This window comes from Saimiri boliviensis, chromosome 8 (genome assembly GCF_048565385.1).
Source record: "Saimiri boliviensis isolate mSaiBol1 chromosome 8, mSaiBol1.pri, whole genome shotgun sequence".
NCBI classification, from domain to species: domain Eukaryota; kingdom Metazoa; phylum Chordata; class Mammalia; order Primates; family Cebidae; genus Saimiri; species Saimiri boliviensis.
The window spans coordinates 18390516-18417427 of NC_133456.1; the positions used below are offsets into that span (position 1 = coordinate 18390516).

The 26912-nt window shown below is 46.4% G+C and overlaps 1 protein-coding gene across 3 annotated transcripts; it reads left to right on the forward strand.

The window, feature by feature from the left end:
* Positions 1-1908: 1908 nt before the first annotated feature.
* Positions 1909-26912, forward strand: POMGNT2 (protein O-linked mannose N-acetylglucosaminyltransferase 2 (beta 1,4-)). Of its 3 annotated transcripts, none has more exons than XM_074404033.1 (3): positions 1909-2151; positions 18831-19096; positions 24622-26912. In XM_074404033.1, exon 3 carries the CDS (start codon positions 24726-24728, stop codon positions 26466-26468), a length of 1743 nt encoding a protein of 580 aa, XP_074260134.1. In that variant the 5' UTR covers positions 1909-2151; positions 18831-19096; positions 24622-24725; the 3' UTR covers positions 26469-26912. The 3 variants fall into 3 exon arrangements, with proteins under 3 accessions (XP_074260134.1, XP_003926261.1, XP_074260132.1); XM_074404031.1 differs by lacking the exon at positions 1909-2151 and adding an exon at positions 2462-6505 and having other exon boundaries at positions 16685-19096; XM_003926212.4 differs by lacking the exon at positions 18831-19096.

Below are 26912 nucleotides of genomic sequence, written 5' to 3' on the forward strand. Positions count from 1 at the left end.
ACAAAAAAATTAGCCGGGTGTGAAGGTGTGCTCCTGTAATCCCTATTCGGGAGGCGGAAGCAGGAGAATTGCTTGAACCTGGGAGGCAGAGGTTGCAGTGAGCCGAGATTGTGCCACTGCACTCCAGCCTAGGTGACAGAGCAGGACTCTGCCTCAAAAAAAAAAAAAAAAAAAAAAAAAAATGAGCCTGGGTCCCTGAAAGCCCTTGTAGAGGCTCCAAACATTTCTGAGCTGTTTCTCCTAAGTAAGCAAACAAAGTCCTAATTGTTCCGAGCTGTCTCAGTCAGGCCTCTACTGCTAACAGCTCAGTGCAGTCCCTAACTGATTCACACTGACTTTCTCACTAACAGTGTATAAAAGCACCTTTTCCCATATACCCTCGCAAGTGTTAGGCCTTCCAATGTATGCTTTATGTATATATTTATATAGACAAAGTCTCACTCTGTTATCCAGGCTGGAGTGCAGTGGCGGGATCTCGGCTCACTGCAACCTCTGCCTCCCATTTTCAAGCAATTCTCATTGCCCCAGCCTCTCACATAGCTGGGATTACAGGGGCCCAGCACTACACTCAGCTATATATATATATATATATATATATATATATATATATATATATATATTTATATATATATATTTATATATATATTTATATATATATATATATATATATATATATATATATATATTTTTTTTTTTTTTAGTAGAGACGGGGTTTCACCATCTCTGGTCTCTAACTTCTGACCTCAAGTGAAGCCAGGCCAGGGCTTGAAAAGAATGTGTATTCTGTTGGTGAGTGAAGCATTATGTAAATATCAATTAGATTAGGTTGGTTTCAGTGATGAGCTTTTCCATATCCTTGCTGACTTTCTGTCTAGTGTTCTATCAGTCATTGAGAGAGGGATGCTGAAGTCTCCAATTACAGTTGCAGAGTTGTCTATTTCTAATTACAGTTCTTTCATTTGATTTATTTTGAGGCTATTTTGTTAGGTGCATCCATATTTAGAATTATGTCTTCTTGGTGAGTTGACCCTTTTATCATTACATATAATTACCCTTTTTTTGTTCCTGGCAATTTTTCTTGCTTTTGATTCTACTCTGTCTGAAAGTAATATCACCACTTCAGCCTTTCAATTTATTATCATCTAAACAACACTATTCAGCCTTTGCAGTCATTCACAATTACTAGAATTTCTTGGTTAGAGGCTTCCGACTGCATGTTTTTAAAGGCTTTTGGCTGTGTTGACAAATTGCCCTGCATAAATTTACCAACTTAATACCTCAACATTTGGGCTAACTTAAAATAATTATAAATTAAAGGCAGGGCTTTCCCAATCTGACAGGTAGAAACCTTATAACTCTATGGAGGTGGAGTTGGTGGTGGTAGGTGCATCTCTAGATGACTTAAATTCAAAAACAGTCAAGAGATCTAAAAAAGAAGTCAAGAGATCTAAAATTCATAAATCGAGAAATAAGGGCACATGTATATACTGAGAGTTCGCGGGGAAAGCCAGATGCCACAGCCATAGTAGCTGCCCTTGAGGACTGGACAGCCAGGACCAGACAGTGGGATAAAGTGACAGCTGGTTAATGGAATGGTACTTTTGTATTTAAGTTCTCTGTAGCATTACAATTTTTAAAAGCATGTAGACGTATTAGTTACTTTGACTTTACAAATGACATTTGGTTGTTGTTTAAACTTGCATTTAAATTTATTATCAGAACTCCCATAATTGTGTAATCCTAACACCAAGTAAAACTCAGCCTCTCCGGGCGCAAATTGTCACTCCCAACATTCCGCAGGCTGGTGGTGGCGCGCGCTGACCTCGGATGCAAACTACACCTCCCAGGATTCCGCGAGCCAAGCGGGTGGTTGTGGCCGAGGTCTGGGCGACTGAACCGGAGGTTCTGCGCACGCGCACAGTCTCCTTGCCGGGCTCGCCCTCCGGGCAAGCGCACGGCGGACACCTGCAAGCCCGGAGGCGGCGGTGGCTGTGAACCCCGCGGCGCGGCCAAGCCTGCGCCTGCTGCCTGGGCCTCCTGGGCCGGGAGCTGGCGCCGGAGGCGACGGTGGTGTGGGAAAGCGGCGCCGCGGTGGGGCCTCCTGGACGCGTCGGCGGAGGTGGCTTCAATCCCGTGGAGCCCGGGCTTCAGGTGAGATGCGCGCGCTAGGGGCCGGCGCGGACTCCGTCACCCGCTTGGGGCTTGGAGTGGAGAGGCAGAACCCCCGACCCCCTGAAGGGGACGATGCGGTGCCGGGCTTCGGGGTGAGGGGGAGGTTCTAGGATGCCTTCGGGAGCCAGGAGAGTTTGCAGAGCAGAGGAGTGACGTGTGAAGCGAGCTGAGGGAGGCGCGGGAGGTGGGCGGGGTGGGGGTGGACTCTCAGGGTCGGGGGCGGAGGGCCGGGGCAGCGCCCTCAGGCATGCCAGCTGGAGCCCTTAACTCGAGGCGGGCACTGGCGTAAGGTCCTCAGGCCCTTTTGCTTTGGAAGGTGATGGGTGGTGCGCATTTGGCGCGGGTGGTGAGCAGCCACTGGAGGTGCGCACAGCGGGCTTGAGCCTCCTGAATTGCCTTTGAAGGCAGAACCCGGGCAAGCCTGCGGCTGGTCCCTGAGCACGGGCCAGTAGGGCACCTGCCATGTGTGTCCGGTGGTAAGAGCCTGCCACGACCTGCTAGGGTAGCCTCTGAAAAAGGAACCCAGTGAACTCCTGACTCCACGTGTGTGTAGGAACCCATCTCCTGCTCGCTGATGGGAACCCTCTGCTAAAGTATATGACCCTGAGGCCGGAGTCCTGCACCAGGTGCAGAGCGACCAGTGTCCACTTACTTTATGCCAGCCAACACTGAGAGCCTACTCTTGGGAAAAACAAGGTTCCGCGTAGAAAGGGATGACTTCAGCGTTTTGGGGAGAACTTGGTAGGACTTAATAGCTAAGAAATACAGGAGGGTTCATTCACCAAATGTTAACTACAGTATGTGCCCAGCCCTCAAATCCTGGTTCTCCTCTAACTAGCTGTGTGCGCTTGAGCAAGTCACTTATCCTCTCTGAGCCTCTGTTTCTTTTCTCTGTTAAGTGGGGATGAAAAAGTACAGTACCTTTATCACGAGGTTGGCAGTGAGGATGAAATGAGGCAATGCCAGGCAAGTTCTCAGCCCAGTATGTCTAACAGTGAGTGTGCAGCAAATGTCAGCAGTCGTGGTGACTAACGATAGAAAGTGTTAGAGGTGCTTGGAGTCCACGTTCGTCTTTATTGGGACTAGCTGCCCTCTCTGACTCTCACGAATCTTGCAGATCTTCCATCTCATCCTTTGCTATTAGTGATGAGGAATCTCAGTCTCAGATGGTGGCAGAGCTAGGAAAGGGCATAGGTCTCCTCATCCCTAGGTATGGTCAGCACATTCCTTACTGAGCCTTCGGCTCCTTGGAGGAGGAGAAGAGGAGAGTGGAGATCTTCAGCAGAAAGGACACGGTGCTGGTAGCTGGGCCCACTGTGGCCATGTAAGCATGCTAGTTGGCAAGTTCTTGCTCTAAGCCTTGCTTTAGAAAATATTTAGCAGTAAACAAAGCCCTCTAGTAAATATTGTGCTAACTAGAAATTGAAATTACCAAATCCCCCATTCCCCAAGGGTCCTTGTCAATCTCAGCTTGATTGTCAGTGGGATACTTTGCCCAGGACCTGCCAATCAGCCACATGATTCCTAGGGTTTCTTAAATTGGATGAAATAATGAATGTAAAAGGCGGAACCTGCAATTGTCATCATGGGCTTTGGAGTCAGCCTTGGTTTTGAATCCTAACCCCTCCACTTAATCACTGTGAGACATTGTGCAATTCACTTAATGCCTCTAAGCATACTTCCTTAAATGTGAAAGTGAATTAATAGCACTTCAGGTTTGTAGTAGGAAATAATTGAGATAATGCATATAAAGCAGTTAGCACTGTGCCTGGCTGAGAGTGAAAGCCACTGAACAGGAGCTGTTTTACCATTATTATGATTAATAATAATAATAGAAAAATAATTGTCAGACATGGTACTTTGCCTGTGCTGTCTCTTTGAATTCACAAAACCACGCCGTGAAGTAGGCATAATTGTGTTTTTCAAGCCAGGAAATGAAGGCTTGGAGAGGTTAAGAATTGGCCTAAAGTCACATAGCTGCTAAGTGACAGGGATGGGAACTCATACTGGAATCTCCAGCTCCAGACCTGGTGCCGTTTAATTTTCCGTCTCTGCTGCCCATCGTCCTTGCTGTTCTTGCATTCTTGAAGCCCAGTTATGACCGAGGCAGCCTCCAGTGTTGCAGCAGGGAGTCTTCTCACACCACATGGGTCAGAGGCAGGACACTGCAGCCTGGCTATGTGTTTCCTCTTTCTGGCTGGTGTTGGATGCATGGTGAAGCTGTAGGGGACAGTCCCTGAATGAGTTCACAGGGGGAGGTGTTAGGAAGAGGCAGCCCCAGGCAAACCCTGTGGTCTCTTTAAGGTCTTGTCACTGGACGGCAGGGCTGGGTTGGGACCTAGGAAGCTTGTGTATGAGAAGAAATGTCCTTGTTTAGCTCCTGGGATGTGTTCTGGAGCTGCATAATTCTCTGGGCCCGATCTCTGCTTTGCGAAGGATAGCAGCCCTTAAGCTGTGGATGTGAGGAGAAGGAGCCCCAGACTGAGAGCCAGCATGCTGCCATTTTAATCCTGGCTGCCTGTGAAAGCTCACACTGCCTCTCAAGACCTCTTTTATGAAATATAGAGTTGGAGGAAATCATCTCTAAGGGCTCCTATAGCTCTAAAAAGCAGTGGTTTTGTAATTCTAAATTGGTGGCTTAACCCTCTTAGCAAAGCATCAGGGCACATGGGATAATTATCACGCTAGTATATTACCTAGATTCTCCTTAGGGTGAGAGAATGACCATAGCTCCCTAAGCCACCTGCCACAGCCAGGTACTCTCTGCCTGGCTGGGTGGGGAGGAATTACAGCAGGAATCCTTGGGTTGCTAAGTTACAGTCCAGGGCCTGTGGTTCTGCATTTCCAGGGCCACCACACCTGCTCTGCCCTTGACTAATAAAAACTCAGTGCTCTACAGTCTGCTCTGCTTCTCTGCTATCGAGTGTTACTCCAAGTCTGATGACAGATGAGCACAGTACCTAAGAACAAAACCTCTGGAGTGAGATACAGGTTCAAATCCTGGTTCTCCTTCTTGATCTTTAAGACCTTAAGCAAGGTACTTAACCCCACTAAAACTTGGTTTTCTCATGTTAAAAGAAGTGGGGATTATACTGGTACTGCTTTGGAGGGTGAGGCTTAAATGAAATAGGGCCAGAAAAGGGCTTAAGAGAGCACTTCTTGCATAGTAGGTGCCCAGTAAAGTAAGATGATGAGAACATTCATCTCTATCCCCTACCCAGAGGCCAACATCCTCTTTTTCTTAGCTAGCGTGGGCAAGGATCAATAGTTTTGTTTTCTCTGGCTTCCCATGTCCTTACTGGTACATATTCCAGCACCTATAAGAGAATCAGATCTTTCACTCTGCCAGTGGTGACAGCCATTCGTACAATCTTATGCTACAAATTTCTCCGTTTTCTCCATTTTGAAAAGGCTAAGAGAGGGCCCCTTCTTTGTTGTGTAGTTGCTCCTCAGCCCTGAGCCAAGCCTCAGGCGGGGACTGGGGACCTTGTCTGCTGTATTGCCCAGTGATGAAACACACCTCGGGGTCCTTTGACAGTGGAGGTTTGTGGCCGGAATCATGGCACATCCTGGAGTGGCTTCTGGACTTGCCACAGTCATGCTGGGTCCCAGAGCTTCCAAGTAAGTCACACAGTAGCCATTGTGAGGACCTGGAGAAGCTGTCCAACTTTACTCTGTTCAGGTTCTCCTTTCTCAGGGGACCTGCCGCCTCTCTGCTGGCCTGCAGGTATGGCCACTGGTGGCTGCTTTAGACCCAGGCTCCATTGTTAGTCCATTTAGCTGTGGCTAGGAGACCTGGACTTGTTTCTTGCCACTGCCACACCACAAGTGTGGGAAGGAGTGGGAAGGAGTGGGTTGGGCAACTTGTCTTAAAAGGGGGCTTAGAGTCTGGCAGGCTTCTCAGTCTGCCCCAGAGCTTAGGTTTGCATATCATCTTAGCAAAATGATTCAGAAAAGAAAAAGAATTTGTATACAGTTACCTTCCTCAGGCAGACTTGTTTCGGGACCCCTTACAGATACCAAAATCCAAGGATGCTCAAATCCCTGTTATAAAATGGCATCATATTTGCATATAACCTGTGCAAGCCACCTGTCTACTTTAAATCATCTCTCAATTCTTTATAGTACCTAATACGATGTAAATGCTATGTAAATAGTTGTTATATTGTTTTTCAATTGATACTGTTTTTATTGTATTTTTAATTTTTTTGGAATATTTTTAATCCACAGTTGGTTGAATCTACATATGCAGAGCCTGCAGGTACAAAGGGCTGACTGTATAGAGAGAGAATGATAAAACAAAGATTGTCAAATTAGCAGTTGGTGAATCCGGGTAAGAGTTTGTCCTATACATGCAACTTTTTTGTAAGTTTAAAATTATTTCCAGATGAAAAGAAGATCGCAGACCCTGTAGCCAGCCTACCTGGGTTAGTCTTATCGTTGCGTCCTGTGTAAACTTGGCTTTCTAACCTCTTTGAGCTTTGTTATTACCATCTTTAAAATAAATATCATCATTGCAAAGTGAAGAGCCTGGCACCTAGTGATTGGCCAGTGGATGTTAGCTATGACAATAGGAAAGCAAGGAATTGAGGGTGACACAGTGGTAATGAGACCAAAGAAAAACTCAGCTTAATCCTGTTGCCTCCTTCTACTTGCTGAAGTGGGTGTCTGGCAGGGACCACTAGTGACCTGGCCATCATAAAGCGTCACCCTGCAGAAGGCTTTGCAAGTAGCCACCTGAGTCTATAGGGCTCCACTGATGAAACCCAGTTCTCCTGGCAGTTCTATCCCCTGCCTTCTCTGGCACTTCTGCGCCTGCCCCACAGTCTGGGCTCCCGGGCTCTACCTGTCTGGGTATGCAGTGCCCATTGAACTGCACATGGCTTTGGGCCTGACCATCACTGCCCATGGCTTGGAGGCCTCATGGTTTGCTGGACATACGTGAGAACTAGACAGTGATGCTCGCTGTGGACAGATTTGTAGCAGTCATGAGTAATGGGGACATGTAGACACATAACAGAGATGCTCATCTTATCCTCCGCCACTACCAAAACACCTCCAAAACCTTGCTAAAAACTCACTCACCCGCCAGCCAGCGTCCCTGGATGATTTCCTGTTGTGCACATTTCCTCGTGTTTCTTTGTGAATGTTTTATTTTTCTTCCTGTAGTGGGTGTCTTTGGACTCTCGTGATCAGTTTAACCCTCTCAAATTGGGCCTGAGGGTCCGTCTGGATCTGTGTACACACTGAGGTCTGAGAATTCCCTGTAAGAATTGTTTTCATCTGATTTGGCAGTTTCACCTAGAATACCTGATGTAGGCATGTTCTGCGTTACCTCTGTGAGCTGCACAAACAGCTTCCCACTGTTCTGTTCCCTGTTTGCGTCCCTGTTGATGACCTCACTGGTACACAGTGATGCCACAGAGGACCAGTACAGGCACATGTCACTTCCAAGTAACCCATTTCTGCTCAGCAAAAGCCAGATGACATGTCAGGCTGTGTGGCAAGCAAAGGTTTCTGCATTATTTGGAGGCTGAAACCTGGTGAAAGGGTTGCAAATGAGCTGGTGGAAGGTAGAATGTCCTGCCCCACACTCAAGCCTTGGTTTATCCTCACTAACATCACCTGTCTCACCAAAGTAGTACAAACTTGAATTCTGTTGGAGTTTTTTCCTCCTTTGAACAGATTCCTTTTCTGTTGATAAGGCAATATAGTCACAGTCATCAGCTATTGACAGTGGATTAATGTCTCCAGCTTTGACTTTGCTTTGCTCTTCATTCTAAAGCAAGAAGATATGACCCATGTCAAAGTTTTAATCTAAGAATGTGAATGATTAAATGTTAAATATGCCTTAATATTTAAACTTGTTAAGTTTTACAAGAACCACTCAGAGGCTGCCAAGATTTTGCCAAAGGGTAAATACCTTGGTCAGAAAACCTGATCTATAAATGCCTGAATTTATCAATAGTATTAGGTTAATATTTAATTTAGGAGCAAATGTAAGCATTATGTTATTAATACCAATTCCATGTACTATTGACAAGCAAAAAAAAACAAACAAACAAACAAAAGGAGAGGGAAAGAGTTCATTCTGAGGATAAGTTTGAGTTAGTGAAACATGTTTACTTCTTGCTAATTCACAACATGTAAGACTGTAATGCAGGACTGAAAGCTTCCACAATCCAGCACTAGTACTTCAGGCGGCATTTAGGACAAAAAGGCTTTTCAGTGACAAAATAAGGATTCTATAATTTTCAATTGGAAGTGTGAACAATCCTTAAAAGTCAAATTGCTATAAAAGTAATATAAAACCTTCTATGCTGTTGCTGACCCCTTCCTGGCCTGGGCCCTGCCTGATCTTCTGCAGCCTGGGTCTGACAGGTGCTGGCCGTCTGGTCCCTCTACCTCTGTAACCCTTCTCCTGGAGGGGTGATCGGTGAGCAGCTGGTTCTGGCAGTCATGCAACTGGGAACCCTGGCCCAGGCCATGGTGAGACCAGCAGCACGGGGGATTTGCTTTAGACCAGAGCTTGCAAACGAGCATCTGGTTTTATCAGACAGTGGTGAGGCCAGCAGCACCAGCCCTTGGTGCATTATTGTCTTCACTCAATTTGAGTAAGTGCCAGAAGATACAAATTAGTACATTTCACACTTTAAATGGACCTCTTACTTCTCTAGGTAAACAGAAGAGTATTGCTATGGACTCAATTGTGTTCCTCCCAAATTTATATGTTGAAGCCCTAACCTCCATTATGATTGTATTTAGAGATAGGTCATCCTAATAATGAAGCTTAAATGAGGTCATAAGGATGGGGCCCTAATCTGATAGAACTGGTATTGTCCTTATAAGAAGAGAAAAAGAGATCAGAGTGTCTCTCTCTCTCTCCCCACCTCCTTCCCCCCACTTCCTCTCTGCTTCCCTTTCTCCCCAGTCACCTGCCCATCTCTTCCCTCCACCCTGCACAGAGAAGAGGCCATCTACGAGCCAGGAAGAAAGGCCTCACCAGAAACCGAACCTGACAGAACCATGAGAAAATGCTGTCGTTTAAGGCACCCAGTCTGGTATTTGTTATGGCAGCCTAACCAGACTGATACAGATAAGTCCTACCAGGCTGGTTTCCCACCATTCCCTCATCAGCTGGAATTTGGTGTTCAGTCACCAGGTCACACAGCCCACCCTCAGCTTTACTTTCTCCATTGGCTCTGGCCCTAGCAGGCATGTGAGTGTGCACCTCCTACTCTGAGCCCAGAATTCCTAGGGCTTTTACTCCTTATCAAACTTCAAGGCCTTTATGGGCTTTTCTGTGCCCATGTCTGGGGCTGGCCAGGGCCCCAGAAGTACAGTCTGTACCCAGCAGCAATGACTAGCCTTACATGGTGACCCCCCCCACACACACACAGAGAAGTGGCCCTACCCCAGCTGCCCAGCTGTTACTGGAGTCTGCAAGTGCGACAGCAATATTGATGCCATCCTCTGATGCTCAGAACAGCTGGGATCCTAGAAAGGAGGATTCATAAAGTCTGGGAATCTGATAACATTTAGCTGCTCTTCGGAGCTTAGTAAAGTGGTTTGGCGGAGTGAATTGGTGGCTTCCTCCTGTCTGCCTCAGTTTCTAAAGGGATTTTCTAGGCATATTTTTTTCCTCTTTCTTTTGAAAAATTTTTTGTTTCATCATGCTTTGTCCTGGCTGAGCCACTAAGCTCTTTGTCCTGACTCCAGCTGGGCTCTAAATTTGGTGCCCAACACAGAGGAGGCAGAGGCAGATAAACATGCTGGTGTTGGAGTACCCACCCTGGTCTATGTGGTCCTGGAATGCCGAGAAGGTGAGGTCCAAATGATGCCTGGGCTGTTAGCATAAGACAGTGCTTAGAATCCATCATCAAATCCTGCCTTCATTCTGTACATGCTAAGGAACTTGGACATATTTATTTAGCTTCTCCCAGCCTCTGTGTTCCAATCTATAAAATGGGGTAATAGAAATAGTATTGGCCTCTTAATATTGGTTTGAAGATTGAATGAGAAAATATACATGCAGTGTTCAGTACACTGGCTGGAACATAAAGTGTTGGAGGCTGGTGGTTTTGAGTGTGTTTCAAGGTAAGAGTAGGTTCATATTTAATAGCTGTTGGTAATCTGGGAATCAGTTTTAGGTGCTGACTGGATCCTTGGTAGCAGGATGGGACAGGAGGTATGGCACAGGAATCAGCTGCTGGTCCCAGAGCAGTGGAGGGGCCGAGTAAGAGGGTGTGAGTAAGAGGACTGACTGTAAGAGGCAGCTTTTCCTAGTTTGATTTTTTCTGCTTTTCTAAAGGAAAGGAAACAAAGATCAAGGTTGTCAGGTCCCCCATGAAGCTTTTTTGTCTCCTTCAAGAGTTTCACCACTGAGCACTGTGATCACATCTACCCAGCATTCACTCATCTTCCCTTCTCCCTGTCCCGTAGCCTGATGACTCTCAGCTGGTCATCCGGAGGCATTCTCTGGTCGTTGTCATGGGTCCAGGAAGGGACTGGGCTGCAAACCACGGTGGGATGTGTGTGCCCGTATTTGAGCTCGATCCTCCCTGATTTAGTCCTCTGAATGCCTGAGGTGTTTCTCTTCTCTGCCCCTTGTCCCACTTTAATGAAGGCTGAGTCTTCTGTATCTTGAGGGTGGTTTTCAACACAGTCTTTAGAGTCCAAGAACACTGGGTTAAGATCTAAGCTTCACACCTGTTGTAGCCTGGGGCAAATCATGGGACCTCCCCAACCTCCAGTTCCCCGTCTAAAAATAGGGAATAATGGTACTTCATAGGGTTGGGGTGAGTACATAGTGAGACACTTTAGGGCAAGACAGTGGGAAGCACTGAAGCAAGCGGCTGTCCTGGCTTGGAGCAGGGGTAAGGCTGGAGGACCCTTTATTAGGGCACCTGTCAGGTCCTTCCTTGCCCAAGCAGGAAAAGGGCTGATTTGTTTTCTTTTTCTCTATTTGGAATGGCTCATGTCAAAGACCATCTGTCTTGTACAGATCCCATCTTGTTGGAGGCTCTGTAAATCCAGAGGGTGGTGGGGTCCTTTTCTCATCAGTGACCACTGGGCCTTCATACCCACCTGTGCATCCTAAAGAATCAGCCTCAGTTTTCAGAAAGGCACTAAGAAGAGACAAAATGTATTATCCTAGGTGGCCCATGCCTCTTAAGTGCCACCTCTTATCTCCTCATGACAAGACTCTGTCTGGGCAGCCCTTGTCTCTGAGAGACAGCACAGGTAGAGATGCTTGGGGTTGAATTCTGGACTGTCAGCACATGGCTCAGCCATTGAGCCTTTCTCTGGATGGAAAATGGAGACAGTGTACCACCCTGCTGAGCAGGGGTAAGGAAGGATTTAGCGAGGTTGTGTGTGCATGTGAGGGACCTAGCATAGCACATAGCATAGTGTAGCAGGAGCTCAACAGGTCTGGGGTGCCAGCCATATCTGACTGCAGGGGTGAGCCTGTGTGACTGCTCACAAGGGGGTTCACCGGGAGACAGGTTTAAAGGTAGCAGGTGTGGGAGAGGCACATTCCAGCTCTGCTTTTGTGTTCTTAGGGTAAGTGCAGAAAGGAGAGTGGGCTGCTTAGGACTGAGAGGGAGTTCCCCATCACTGCACAGTCAAATTTCTTGTGATGCTGGGATGCTGGCCCCTGCCCATTTCAGCAGAGCCAGGAGATAGATGAAGTGGGGCATGGAGGTCTGAAAGAGTAGTTACCCCTTGTCACCAGTGCCCGGGAGAGGCTGTTGGTGCACAGAGCTGTCCTGAACAATTAGCCATTAGCACCAAGCAGACAGCACCAGTCAGACCAGGCTGAAGTTCTGTGGAAGACAGCAGCTTAGCCCCAAGTCTCTTCAGTCTCCAAGGCCAAGGACAGCCCCCTGGGCTCTCTCTCTCATTCCCCTTGACTCCCTGCTGCTGTTCTGTTGTCAGTGAGACTGGCAGCCTCTCCAGGCTGCTGTGGCCCCCACAGCAGTGAAATTGTTCTGGAGAAAGGGAAAATCACTGGGTCTGTTGCCCAGTAAGCAACTTAGCCCAGTTATTCTTCACCATTGTGAATTTTCCTCCTAGAGAATTGTGTGTTTATTATCCAGGAACATTTCGATGTGGTGATGGGGAAAGGCCTCTTTATCTTCTTTAGGGCTGGAGATCCGATTAATGTACTCCTTGCCTCCATCTGTTATCTTTTGAAAACCTTCCTGAAGATTTTGCATGATCCTTCAGTTTGGGTGGCTAACGTAAGCTGTTGGGAAGAGGGGCAGGTGCCACAGGCGTGTGGGAAACAGACTGACAGTGTTTTGCAGTGACCACTGACTGCCCAAGTACTTGTTGGCTTCCTCCTACCATACTTGGGCCACCTACTTCACAGTATGTAGAAGTGCAAGGGTAGCTTTCCATGTCTCCACAGTGACAAAATTCAGTAATATCTATGTTTATTAAGGTTCCCCTCTGGATTCAGGACTAGATCTGTTATTAAAAAAAAAAAAAAAAAAAAAAAAAGTCTCCCTGAGACAAGGATTCAGTAGCAAGTAGATGATTTGTGTTCTGTCCCAATAGACATGTAAACATGAATGGGGAGTGGGAAAGTGAGAGAGGGAAGGGAAGGCAGCCAAAAAGGTTGTGCATCACACTTGTTACCATTGTGTTCCCCATCAGGGAACCCTGGGAACCAGTGTAGAACATGTCTCAAAGCTAACCTGCCTAGGGGGTATGGGAGTGGTGTATTCACCAGACACTGGTGTAGGTTGCCTGCTCATAAGTGGTAAAGGTGGTAGAAACCCCCAGGCAATCAGAACTCCAGGACTTATGCAATAACCACCATGCTGTTTCTAGCAATATGTTGCTCTGTCCGTCCCCAGCAAACCTTTCTTCCCATTTTCCCCTAGAAGGGTAACTCCGAAACCTGAAATACCCAGTGCAAGTCCATGCAGGCCAGTCTGTCCTGACTTCCATCAACACTATTCTGGTAGGGCCTGAGAGTGGGGATAGGAGGATGGGGGTTGGGAGGGGTTAGGGATTGGGAGGTTGAGAGGACTTAGCAGCTAATTAGAAGCAGCCATCTTGTCCCCCAGTCTCGAAGGGTGGTCTCTGCTTAGTTGCCAATTTGCCCCAAAAGGCTCTCACCCCATGTTTCCTGGTTTATGAGCTTTGCTCTAATGCCTTGATTTCAGTGCTTTGCTGGGATTGGCCACTGCATATACAGCCAGCCAGGTCCAGATGTGGACCCTAGACGTCTGCCTGTGGCCACTGCCCCATATCCCCACCTGCTGCCCAACCTGCCTAAGAGAGGGGCAGGTGGCAGAATGATCACTATAGAGATGCTGAATACCTGGGGCTGAGATGCTCAACTTCTCATGTTGGAGGTGAGTCTTTCCTCATCTCCATGAGGGTCTTGCTCTCTGATATTCCCTGGGTTTGTCTGTTTTGGCTTTAGCTTCTGTTGGAAGCTATTCTTTGATTAGGGCAAAATGTGTATCAGCTCATAGGGTATTCATCTGCCTCCCATCTCTCCAGAGAGGGCCTAGTTTTGTTTTTTCTGAATTTTAAATTATTTCTTGTTTTCTCTTCCGAATTCTCTTGTTATTTTATAAATGGTGATTTATTTAATTCTCTATTGTTTCCTTTTAAACTTATTTATTATGACAAGCAAACACAAAAGAATATAAACATATAAAGAACCCCATCATCTTCCACAGTGATTAGTATCCTACTGTCCGGTTCTGTCTGTCTACTTGCTTTGTTTGCTGGAGGATTTTAGAGCAAACTGCATTCATGTCCTTTTACATGTCACATTTATAAAGACTCATGTTCTTAGTTGGGTGTGGTAGTTCGTGCCTATAATTCCAACATTTTGGGAGGTTGAGGCAGAAGTTCAATACCAGCCTGGGCAACATGGCCAGACTCCTTTCTCTACAAAAAATTTAAAATTAGCCAGACTGGTGGCCTGTGCCTATAATCCTAGCTACTTGGGAGGCTGAGGTGGGAAGATCACCTGAGCCCAGGAATTTGAGCTTGCAGTGAGCTGATATTGTGTCACTGTACTCCAACCTGGGCAAGGCAACAGTGAGACCCTGTCTCAAAAAAAAAAAAAAAGGAAAGACTCATGTTTCTTATCTATTTAAAAAAAAAAAGACTCATGTTTCTTAAGTTATCTAATTTATTTTAAAAATAAATAACTTAAAATAACTTTATTTTGAATAAATTTTAGACTTACGGAAAAGTTACATAACCCATTTCTTCCCATTTCCCCTAGTATTAACCTCTTACAGAGCACAGTATAATGATCAAAACCAAGAAATTCACAGAACACATTAAGCCACAGACCTTATTCAAATTCTGCCTACTGTCCCACTAATGTTCCTTTTCTGGTCCAGGATGCAAACCAGAATCCCACACTGCATTAAGTTGCTGTGTCTCCTTAGTCTCCTCCAATCCGGGGCAACTCCTCCATCTTACCTTGTCTTTTATGACCTTAGCTGCATAAGTAATGGCCAGGTATTTGGTAAAACATCCCTCAATTTGGGTTTTAAGTTTTTCTCTATTAGCTAACCTACAGACCTTATTCAGAGTTAGAACTGCAGCTAGAACCAAGTATCCCCATTTAGAAATATAGATTGAAGTTAACACATTTTGGGTAAGGAAACCACAGAAGTGTGTTCCTGTCCCAGTGCTTTATATAAAGAGGTGTGTGACGTCAATATGTTATTATAGGTGATGTTAATTTTGATTACTTGGTTCAGGGTATGTCTGCCAGGCTTCTCTACTGTAGTTTCTATTTTTACTTTTGTAATTAATATGCACTTCATGGGGAGATACTTTGAGACTATGCAAATATCCTCTCATTATACTTTTCACCCGCTAATTTTAGCATCTATCAGCAGATCTTGCCTGCAACAGTTATTACTTTGATGTTTGCCAAATGGTGATCTATTTCCATGATTGCTTCTACATTTTTAAATTGGAATTCTCTAAGGAAGATCTGTCCCTTCTCTCCTAATTATTTATTCATATCAATATTGATTCATGGATATTTTATTCTATGTGTTATAATTCATTACTATTACTTTTTAATTTTAGTACTAAAATTGTCCAAGATTTACCTGTTGGGAGCTTTCATGCTGACTCCTGTGCCGTTTCACTGTCTCCCCATCATTTTTTTTTTTAAATAGTTTTACAAAATGTTCTAAACTCGTCTTGTACTTTCCCTGCCCTAGCCCTGGCATAAACTGCTTCTCCAAGGAGCTCTGGTTCCTTTTTGTAGAGAAGGATTTTTAGAAACTGAGATCTGCACTGTTGTTATTTCCAGGCCCTCTTGGTGAACTGAATTAGGGATGCCTGTAATTCTAGCCATTTCCTTAGCTACGACAATTATCACTAAATACTTTGCAGAGAATCAGTGTCTGAAATTATCACCTTGATATTTTGTGTGTACAACAAGTGTTTAAACTGCGTTTGACATAGTTCTTCTTGCATATGGCAGCCCAGTCATTCCTTTAGTGTATAAACTGACAAATATTCCCACTGTTCTTCCTGCTCATGTTCCTCCCTGACACCTTCCTCCCTGTCACCCCTGTGTGAGTTCCTCTTCAGTTCTCTGGCCTAGATCGGAGCTGAGGACCTCAGGGTGGTCTCCCTTCCACTCCCTGGTGAGACAGTCTCCCCTCCCTGTCTTTCCATTCTCTTAAACCTTTTTGTCCTTTTTCTTATTTTGTCCTTTCTTTTTTCTACTCCTAACCTCAAATATCAATGAACCGTCTCTCTTCCTGGTCTCTTTCTAGCTCCTGGCTTCTCCTCTTTCCTCCTAGAGAGTACATGTCAGAACTCCAGCTGAGGATATGTTTCACTGGGCACACAGGTGTTCATTTGGACAGAGAAGAACTGTCCATACCATGGTGGTGGAAAGGATAGCTGGTTTTTATGGCAGGACCATGGGACACTGGTCAAAATGGTCATATCAGCACCTTAATGTGGTTCAGCACAGTAGTTCTTACCTGGTGGGGTTGTATGGAGAATGTCCAGTTGGGGGCATGCCTATTTGAAAGAGCATATGTAGGGATATAATTTTACATTGAAAAGTAAAATGTAGAATAGATGTTGATATAAAACACCAACTTCAGAAAGTAAAGGTTGATGGAATCCACTGGTCTTGAGGGGCAGATGTTGCAGAAGAGAGTCTTATGAATGAGGGAGAGGAGGATGCTGAAATTTACCAGTCAGTTTGGTGCATGAGAGACAATCTCTTTATTATCAATGGTGTGTGGATTGGAAAAGACTGAGGAAACACTGAGTTTAATTAGCTTTCTTAGCTTCAGGGTTTCTAGGATCACAGAGATACTCCCTTAGAGATGAGCAGGGCTGACTGGAGGTGCTATTAAAACCCAGCTAAGAAGGCAGACACACAGCTCTGGCCTCTCACCTGTGGCTGGCCCAAAAGTTCTCAGTCTGTGTTCCACAAGAGCCTTGAAGACCTGAATGAAGTTAGGGCCCCACTACATTCTCTCTGCAGGACCCTCAAGATAGCTGTGACTTTATGTTCTTCTCTCACCACCAAGAAGGCCCATTGAGATGTGAATGAGTGGAAGTTTTAGTAAAGGATGAGCTTTGAGTTGGTAAGAATTTATTTAAATTTAAATCATCTGCAGACTTTGGGACTTGAATTGCCATCAGGAACATGCTCCTGTGCCCCATTCATGCAGAATGTGACCCACCAGCTTCCTCTGCACGTTCCCTTCCAGGCCCCCCATTCTAGCACTTAGGCTCTCCTCTCCTGTACTGAATGGGGAGACGCTGAGCTTGGCAGCTCCTAATTGGCTTTTATACCTCTGTTCTCCCAGAGAACTTCCAGGCTGCTTGTCCCAAGACCTATAATAGCTCCCCATTGCCTATAAAATACAGTTCAAACTCCTTGATCTGCTATCATAGCCTTAGCTGATTTTTCTAAGTTTTTCTCAACTTCTTCTCCTTGTGAACTATCCATTCCAACCAGGCTGAACTGTGTGGTGTCCTTGGTTCACATTCCCTGGACTGCCTCCTAACCCCTGCATCTGTCCTTCAGAAAGCTCCAGGAAACAGCTATACCAGTGGACTCGTTGGCTCCTCAGGAGGGGTCTGGCACTTCCTGCTGGCAGGACTCATTGAAGCCCACCTTCTGCCCGTGCTGCCACACTTCAGTGACCTTAGTCCTCATTCCCTTCTGGCAAATGGCACTGATATAGAAAATTGTCACAGATCCTCTATTTGATTGCTTTCGTGTCTCGGGGGGGGGAGGGGGGAAGGTTTCTTAGGGAAAGGGCTTCATTTACCCAAGTTATAGAAGAGTCCAGGGGAAACTGATGCCAAATAATCCCCCTGGGCAAGAGCACAGAGCTCAGAAACAGGAGATGCAGCCAGACCCTACATGTTTGCCTCACATACAACACTTTGCAAACAGGTTCTTCCTCCATGCCAGTTAGAATGTTCTGGCTGTGGGATGCCAACATCCCAACCCACCTGGCTTCAGCAGTCAGGAAAGTTACCATTTCTCACAGCGGGACATCCAGAGATGGGACTCGGAGATGTCACCAGGGTCCTCTGTGTCTCTTTGGCCATGCCGTCCTAGGTATTGGCTTTGCCTCAAGCTGGTTTCTGCATGGTCAGCAGATGGCAGCCAGCATCCCTGGGACAATGCCTTCTTTTTCTGTCCCATGGGTGAGAACATGGCGTGCGACACCTTATTCCTCAGCTGGATTGGTCCCACTCAGGTAACTTGCCATGCCTGGGCCAGTAACTGGCCCCAGAAGTAGGCTCTGCTGACACCCCACCTGAAATGCAAGGTCTGGGCTTCTCTGAGCTTCATGGGTGTCAGCAGGAGGATGGCTCTCTGGACACACTGGGGATGTTGTTAGGAGGAGGAAGAGGGCAGTGGATGCTGGGGGAAGCAACACTATCCATTACATCATCTCTCAGTGCACTTGACCTGGACACCCAAGAAGCAAAGGGTTGGTGATTAACCAGGTCCAAGGTGCTACCAATAACACAGTGACAGCGTTCACTGTCTGGTCTGTCCCCATCTTCCTTGGAAGGAATCTTCCCCTGCTTAGCTTTTAAAATCCTTTGTTTGAAATGACTGTGATGAAAAGTGACAATTCCTGCCTCAGTACTGATCCGTTTTTGCTTTGAGTCAGATAAAGGCAGCCAAGTGTGTCTAAAATGTTTTAAAATGCCAATGTTTTGTCTATATCCCAGTGGCCCTTTATTAACCATCTGGTGCCTTAAAATCTTTTTCTTTTCCTCTCTGCTATACACTGCACCTGTTAGGTTGAGCCTGGTGGAATGAAACTGTGGTTTTTATATGTGAAAAGTGGTTGAGTATCATCATTCATAAAATTCAACTAATACATCATTTCTGACCTCCACAATCCTGTAAAGTGGGTGTTGTACCCCCATTTTTGCTGATGAGGACTGAGTTCAGAAAGGACATGCAGTAGGTTGAGGAGCTGGGATTTGAGCCCAAGTCTTCTGTGTTTTTATCCTCAAACTTACCCAGACAGTGCATATCCTTTTCTGGGAGCTACCTGCAACCAGTAGTGCACTGGAAGCTCAGAGTCAGGCTGGTTTGGGAGTCGATGTGATAGTTACTGATGCATCAGTGATACCTTTAAAATTGTCTGCAGAAGAGCAAACCCACAAGTCAACGAGGGAGTTGGCTTCCCGAGACTGAGGTATTCTGACTATCCTGGATCCAGTCCCCACCCCTCAAGAGGGTTCGAGCAGCTCATCCACATCAGACTGGCCCACGCCCTGGATGGAGCCAGGCAGGTGGATGGCAAAGTGGAGACCTAACTTCATGAGAACCTGAACACAGAAGCTGCACAGCCAGGCCTGCTGGTGACCTGCTGGCCTCCCCAGTCATCCCCACTGGGAGGCAGCACTGCAGCAGGTGTGTTTCTGAACACTTCCATTCTTAATCCGGATTTGCTGTGTGATGTTGGGCAAATTGCCTCTGTGGGTGAAATGAGGACTTGCTTAGTAGTTGTTAAGCTTTGTAGCAATGGAATTCCTTCTTAAGAGCACAGAACCCCTTTTTCAAATGAATTCTTATGGTCCCTATATTAGTTTTCTAAAGCTGCTGCAACAAATTGCCACACATTTGGTGGCTTAAAATGAAAGAGATTTATTCTCTTTCAGTTCTGAAAGCTAGAAGTCCAAGATTGAGGTGTCAGCAGGCCATGCTTCCTCTGAAGGCTCTAGGGGAGAATCCTTCCTCGCATCTATTTTACTTCTAATGGTTTTGGTCATCCAGGCTGGTTCTTTGGCTTAAAACTGCATCACACCAGTCTCTGTCTTCATCTTCACATGACCTTCTGTTTCTCTGTGTGTCTTTTTCTGTTTCTTTTAAGGGTAGTCGCATTGGATTTATGACCCATCCATTATGATCTCATTTCAAGATTTTTATCTAATTGCCTGTGCAAAGAGTCTTTTGCCAAATAAGGTCATCGTCTGAGATTCTAGGTAGACATGATTGCCTGAATGGGAGTCACCTCTCCTTTCTTTCTTCTGAGAACAAAAAAATGAAGCCACTCCTTTGTATCCTGGCTTAGCTGTGCTTATATTTATCGCTGGCATCCTGCTTCATAGTTGATTGCTAAGCAGGTGAGAAGCTAAGGTCAGCATGACACTTTATCCTGATCATCCAGGCACCCAGGAGCCAGAGAGGCATAGCGACATGTCCAGTGTCACATAGCAAAGTGACAGACCTGATTTGAAGTTCTGCAGGGTTCTGGCTGGAACATTTGGCCCCTTGTCTTTCCCCTATAATATGTGATAGGGAAGATTCACATGTGTAGTATACTCCTATGGGCATATAGGTGTTGTTGAAACCCAAAAGATATTTTGTAGTGAAGTAAAGTAGAATAGTAACTCATACCAGCTGTTGCTATTAATAAGGCATAACTAACACGTAGGCTGCTCACTGCTGCCCAACAGCTTAGGCAGTGGGTTTGTGGGTTCTTGTACCAGCTAAACAGTGATCCTCATCTTCCTGACTCAAGAAGTATCAGAAAGCAACTGAGTGATGGTGATGTGATTATAAGGATAACACTGAGCCTAGTCTAATTTATATACAAAAGAAATAGGAAAACATTTCCAAGTTTTTAAACTTACAAGTGGCAATGTGATTCATAGACTGCTTCTTTGGTTAAGAACTACTTGGTTTTCCTCAAATCTGTTTGTAACCCAGAATCACCTGGGAGCTTGGTTAAAAAACAACAACAACAGATGCCAAGGATACTTCAGGTTCTGGTCAAAATGAAGTAGACAAATTTATCCCAATTTCTCTTACGAATATAGCTAAAAACACTGGAAGACTGAAAGGTGGAGAAAAGAGCGGACCAACTAGGGACCCTGGAACAAACAGAACAACATAATAGTGACTTCTCTGGATTTTCTTCTTGCCTCCTATATATTCTACCTTGGGTGCTAGAGAAGCCCATAATCCAGGAATGCCAATGAGCCTAGAACAAAACAAAGCCCCAAGGAAGCTTGGTCTCTTTTGTCAAAGGACTGAAAGGAGGAGCCTCCTAGCAAAACATTTTTTTTTCTGTAAATACCCCATTTCTGCAAAACACCAGAGAAAATTGCCTCCCCCTCCACCCCTCAGTTTTACTAAAGGCCAAATGGATAGTGTATTAGTCTGTTTTCATGATGCTGATAAAGACATACCTGAGACTGGGCAATTCACAAAAGAAAGAGGATTATTGGACTTGCAATTCCACATGGCTGGGGAGGCCTCACAATCATGGTGGAGGGCAAGAAGGGGCAAGCCACATCTTACATAAATGGCAGCAGGCAAAGAGAGAGCTTGTGCAGAGAAATTCCTGTTTTTAAAACTATCAGATCTAGTGAGACCCATTCACTATCATGAGAACAGCACGGGAAAGAAACCCCCAACCCATGATTCAGTCATCTCCCACCAGGTCCCTCCCACAATATGTGGGAATTATGGGAGCTACAAGATGAGATTTGGGTGGGGACACAGAGCTAAATCATATCAGATACCCTAGACTTCCTCCCTTGCCTAGTGGTAACTGGCTGCCCCCCACCCTCCCCACTTGATGGGAAGCCTAGACTTTCACCACCAGGGCCTAGTAGTAACATATGTCCTTCACCACCATAGTCCCCTTGGAGCCTAAACTTCCATCCACACCCCAGAGTGTTAGTGGAGCCCAACTGCAGAACCTGGGTTTTGACCTACACACACAAAGTCTGTGCTGAGTATCCCACACCCTCCCAGCCACGATGGTGTTGGTGGAGACTGAGTAGAGAGCCTGGACGTCCACCTTCACCCAGCAGTAAAGAGTCAGTCCTTTCCTTTCCTCTGCCAGCAGAGTTTTAGCAGAGGCTACTAAAATCGAAGATTTAAGTAAGATCCAGAATATCATAAAATTATAACCGAAATGTCCAGGATAAATTTTAGCAAGAAAAAAGAAGTTATAAAGAAACGAATGGAAATTTTAGATAGGAAAAATAGAGTAAGCAAAATTTTTAAATTATTGGATGGGCTTAATCGAGAATGGAGAGGACAGAGGAAGAATCAGTGAACATGAAGCCAGAATGATAGAAATCATCCAGTCTGAACAACAGGGAGAAAAAAATAGTGGAAAAAAATTAACAGAGCTTCAGAGACCTGTGGGACAATACAATTTTTTTTTTTTTTAATCTAGCATTGGTGTAATTGGAGTCCTGGGAGAGTAGTATGAGGCTGAAAAAGTTTTCAAGGAAATAATGGCTATTTCCCACATTTCGGGGAAGGCATGAGCCTACAGATTGAAGAATCTGAGCAAATCCCAAGGAAGATAAAACCAAAGAAACCCATGCCAGAGATGAACTTCTGAAAACTCAACAACATCTTAAGAGCAGCAGGAGACAATGCATTACCTACAGGGGAAAAACAATTTGAAGGGTGGCAGTTTCTCATCAGCAGTCACAGGGGCCAGAGGAGGTGTGACAGCCTCATTTTTCACATACTGAAAGAAGGAAAATCTGAACTCTGAATTCTATATCCAGTGAAAATATCCTTTAGGAATGAAGCTAAAATCAGACATTTTGACATGAAGGAAAACTAAGAGAATCTGTTGCCAGGAGGTCCAACCCTAAAAGAATGATGAACTAACAGAAGTTCTTCAAAGAAGGGATAGAGGAATGGAAGGAAACCTGGAACATCAGGAATAAGGAACAAACATAGAGTAAAAATATGGGTGAATATAATAGATGATCCTTTCCCTCATGAGGAAATCATACTCAACAGTTGAAGCCAAAATTACCATCTGATGTGGGTCTCATTATATGTAGAGGAAATACATAAGACAACTATATTATAAAGGAACCTAGGTGGAGGCAAAGTTTCATTTATTCAAAAGGTAAAATGTCAATATCAGTAGACAGTGATAGTATGATGCCTAGAGCAACCACTAGAATATCTATACCAAGAGATATACTCAAAAAGACTACTGATAAATCAAAGTGGAATTCAGGTAATTCACAAGAAGGCAGGAAAAAAAGAAACAAATGATGCAGATGGCTGAGCCATACTCCAGACCTACTGAATCAACTTCCAAGACTGCTGCCTGGGAACAGGGATTTTTATTTAGCAAGTACTCCATAGGATTCCAGTAATCAACCAGGCTTGAGAATATCTGGAGTAGACCAGTATTTTTTAAATAGCAAGTTGCCAACCTCATTAGTAGATTGGAAAGTTAATTAAGATGATTATGGGCAGCTTTTTTTTTTTTTTTTTTAATTATCTTAGAATAAGAGTATACTAGAAAAAAAAAGGTGGCGGGGGGGAGGAGGGGAAGCTAGAGTGTATTCTACCTGGTCAGGGTAATTCTCATTTCCTGAAATTTGGGAGTATATATTCATACATGTGGGCCCAACCTTTGGATAAGAGTAGGCCAGAAGAGATCTCATGCCTCCAGGAATGGCCTTCAGGTAAGTAATGCCCGACAGGAGTTGACAGACACACATCCAGCTTCCATACTGTACCCAGCATGTGATCATGGGAGGAAGACCATGCATGGCATTAGCTGTTCATTAATATGCCCTATATGTACTGGCTTTGGTCACTTCTCTGTCTCACTTTCCCTTTCTCCTACAAGAGTTTCATAGGATAATTTCTCAAAATGTTTGGATTCAAATCCTTGCCCTTGACTCTGCTTCTTAGAGAACCTAGCTGAAGATACCTTCTCTTTCTGGGCAAGATTGCACTTTAATTTTTTCTATTGCAGGGAGGTGGGAATTGCGTCAGGACCTAGTCACTGATGGTGCAGTGCCTGGCAGGTGTCAGGTGTTACCTGTGCTGCTCCTCTGTCACTAAGGATGAGCTTCTTCCACTGTCTGAATAATCCTGGGTCCCAGAGCAGGCATGATACCCTTCACAATATTGCAAGAAGAAGGAGTAAATGCCCATCCCTAGCCAGGCCTCTCTGTTGGTGTGTGTGGAGGGGAGAAGCCGTTTAAAACCCATTGGGTTTTTTGCCTCAGTGTACAAAACATTTTTCAATGGTGACACCCAGATACAATTATCTTACCACTGAGGGGATGAGATGCTACCCTCCTAAGGGATTCTAAAACTCAGCAGACATGATTTCTAAAGGAGCTTTAAGCAAGAGCAAAGCTTAGCTGACCTACCCCTGTGCTTACATGTGTGTGTCTCTCAGAGGCAGTGTACCAGAGTCTCGGTGTGCAACCTGGGAACAGTGTTCACAGGTCTCCGATGCCAGTTGTTCTCATTTAAGGAAGTTATTACCTGGCAGTCCAGGAGTGTCAGGCCCCTGCAAGGGATTTTCCTATGGCCTGTCATCATAGATATCTCTCTTGGTTAGCTTTTGCTGCAGCAGTGCTTCAGCACAAACAGCCCCAGAATTTTAGGGATGCTTAATCAGCTGTTGGTCAGCCCAGATGTCTATGTGTTGGTTGATCTTGGCTGGGTTTGGCTGATGGTGCTGCTGCTCTTGGCTGGGCCCACTCAGTCATGGAGGATCAGCTGAGCCAGACAGGATATGGCTGTATCTCACTCCTCACTTGCATCTCACTCCTCTTAGGGCCAACAAGTTAGCCTGAATACATTCTTCTTACGGTAGTGTCATAAAGAGGTCAAAGCCAGCCCAAACACTTTCCAAACCTTTGATTATGTTCTGCCTGCTGACATCTCAGTGGCTAAAGCATGTTAAGTGGCTAAGCCCAAAGTCAGGTGTGGGGATGCATTCTCCAACATGCAGGTGATGGGGAGGGAGTGACTATTTTAAACAGTGGTCTAATCTATGCCTACCAACATGCACACTGGCTGCAAGGATCCAGTGCTGCAGCAGGCACACAGAGCCTTGCACGGTGCCTGGCACATACCAGGAGCTTGTAATGATGCCAGGCAGACTGTGCCAACTCCTTTTTCTTTTCCTTCTCCCACAGGCTTCACCAGTCCTTGGGATGCCCATAGGGATGGGTGAGGCCCGCCTGGCCTGTGGTGCTTCCCAGTGGCCATCATCTCACTAGGGCCACACAGTGGCATTAGGATGCACCTCTCAGCGGTGTTCAATGCCCTCTTGGTGTCGGTGCTGGCGGCGGTCCTGTGGAAGCATGTGCGGCTGCGTGAGCATGCGGCCACATTGGAGGAGGAGCTGGCCCTTGGCCAACAGGCCCCAGACCCAACGCCAACACTGAGGATCGACTACCCAAAGGCGCTGCAGATCCTGATGGAGGGCGGCACACACATGGTGTGCACGGGCCGCACGCACACAGACCGCATCTGCCGCTTCAAGTGGCTCTGCTACTCCAACGAGGCCGAGGAGTTCATATTCTTCCATGGCAACACCTCTGTCATGCTGCCCAACCTGGGCTCCCGGCGCTTCCAGCCAGCCCTGCTTGACCTGTCCACCGTGGAGGACCACAACACCCAGTACTTCAACTTCGTGGAGCTGCCTGCCGCTGCCCTGCGCTTCATGCCCAAGCCAGTGTTCGTGCCAGACGTGGCCCTCATCGCCAACCGCTTCAACCCTGACAACCTCATGCACGTCTTCCACGATGACCTGCTGCCACTCTTCTACACCCTTCGGCAGTTTCCTGGCCTGGCCCACGAGGCACGGCTCTTCTTTATGGAGGGCTGGGGCGAGGGCGCACACTTCGACCTCTACAAGCTGCTCAGCCCCAAGCAGCCTCTCCTGCGGGCACAGCTGAAGACCCTAGGCCGGCTGCTATGCTTCTCCCATGCTTTCGTGGGCCTCTCCAAGATCACCACCTGGTACCAGTATGGCTTCGTCCAGCCCCAGGGCCCGAAGGCCAACATCCTCGTCTCGGGCAATGAGATCCGGCAGTTTGCACGGTTCATGATGGAAAAGCTTAATGTGAGCCAGGCAGGAGCCCCGCTAGGTGAGGAGTACATTCTGGTCTTTAGCCGAACCCAGAACAGACTCATCCTGAATGAAGCAGAGCTGCTGCTGGCACTGGCCCAGGAGTTCCAGATGAAGACAGTGACAGTGTCCCTGGAGGACCACACCTTTGCTGATGTCGTGCGACTGGTCAGTAACGCCTCCATGCTGGTCAGCATGCATGGGGCCCAGCTGGTCACCACCCTCTTCCTGCCCCGTGGGGCAACTGTGGTGGAGCTCTTCCCATATGCCGTCAATCCCGACCACTATACTCCCTATAAGACACTGGCCATGCTGCCTGGCATGGACCTCCAATATGTAGCCTGGCGGAACATGATGCCAGAGAACACAGTCACACACCCTGAGCGGCCCTGGGACCAGGGGGGCATCACCCACCTGGACCGGGCAGAGCAAGCCCGTATCCTGCAAAGCCGTGAGGTCCCACGGCATCTCTGTTGCCGGAACCCCGAGTGGCTCTTCCGAATCTACCAGGACACCAGGGTGGACATCCCATCCCTCATTCAAACCATACGGCGTGTAGTGAAGGGCCGGCCAGGACCACGGAAGCAGAAGTGGACAGTTGGCCTGTATCCAGGCAAGGTGCGGGATGCACGGTGCCAGGCGTCAGTGCATGGCGCCTCCGAGGCCCGCCTCACCATCTCCTGGCAGATCCCATGGAACCTTAAGTACCTGAAGGTGAGGGAGGTGAAATACGAGGTGTGGCTGCAGGAGCAGGGAGAGAACACCTATGTGCCTTACATCCTGGCCCTGCAGAATCACACCTTCACCGAGAACATCAAACCCTTCACCACCTACCTGGTGTGGGTCCGCTGCATCTTCAACAAGATCCTCCTGGGACCCTTTGCAGATGTACTGGTGTGCAGCACGTAGTGAGTGGGCCACAGCCTGGCCTCGGGAGGGTGGCTCCTGCAGTTCAGCTTCCCTGGGCTTGTTAATCCCACTGTGGAAACTTCTATTGTCTATTTATTGAGCAGGCCTGTGCCTCCCTGTCATCTTGTTGCCTCTGGGATGTGGTGTCACAGCACTCCTCTCTGCCCTGGAGATAAGGGACGCAACCCCCGCCTTCTCCCATCGTGAACATTCATACCCCTGGAGAAGTTCCTTAGTAAGGAGGAGGAAGAGGAGAGGAAGGAAAGAAAGAATCACAAGGAACCTGAGTTTCCTACTGAGTTTTTCTGGTATCCAGATTTCTGGAAACCAAGTAATCATGTGCTATTTGATTGGGTGGTTCATCTGCTTCCATCCCAGTGAAATTTACCCATAGCCCAGTGAAGGGTATGTTTGGAACATTCATTAAATGATTCTAAGCATCTT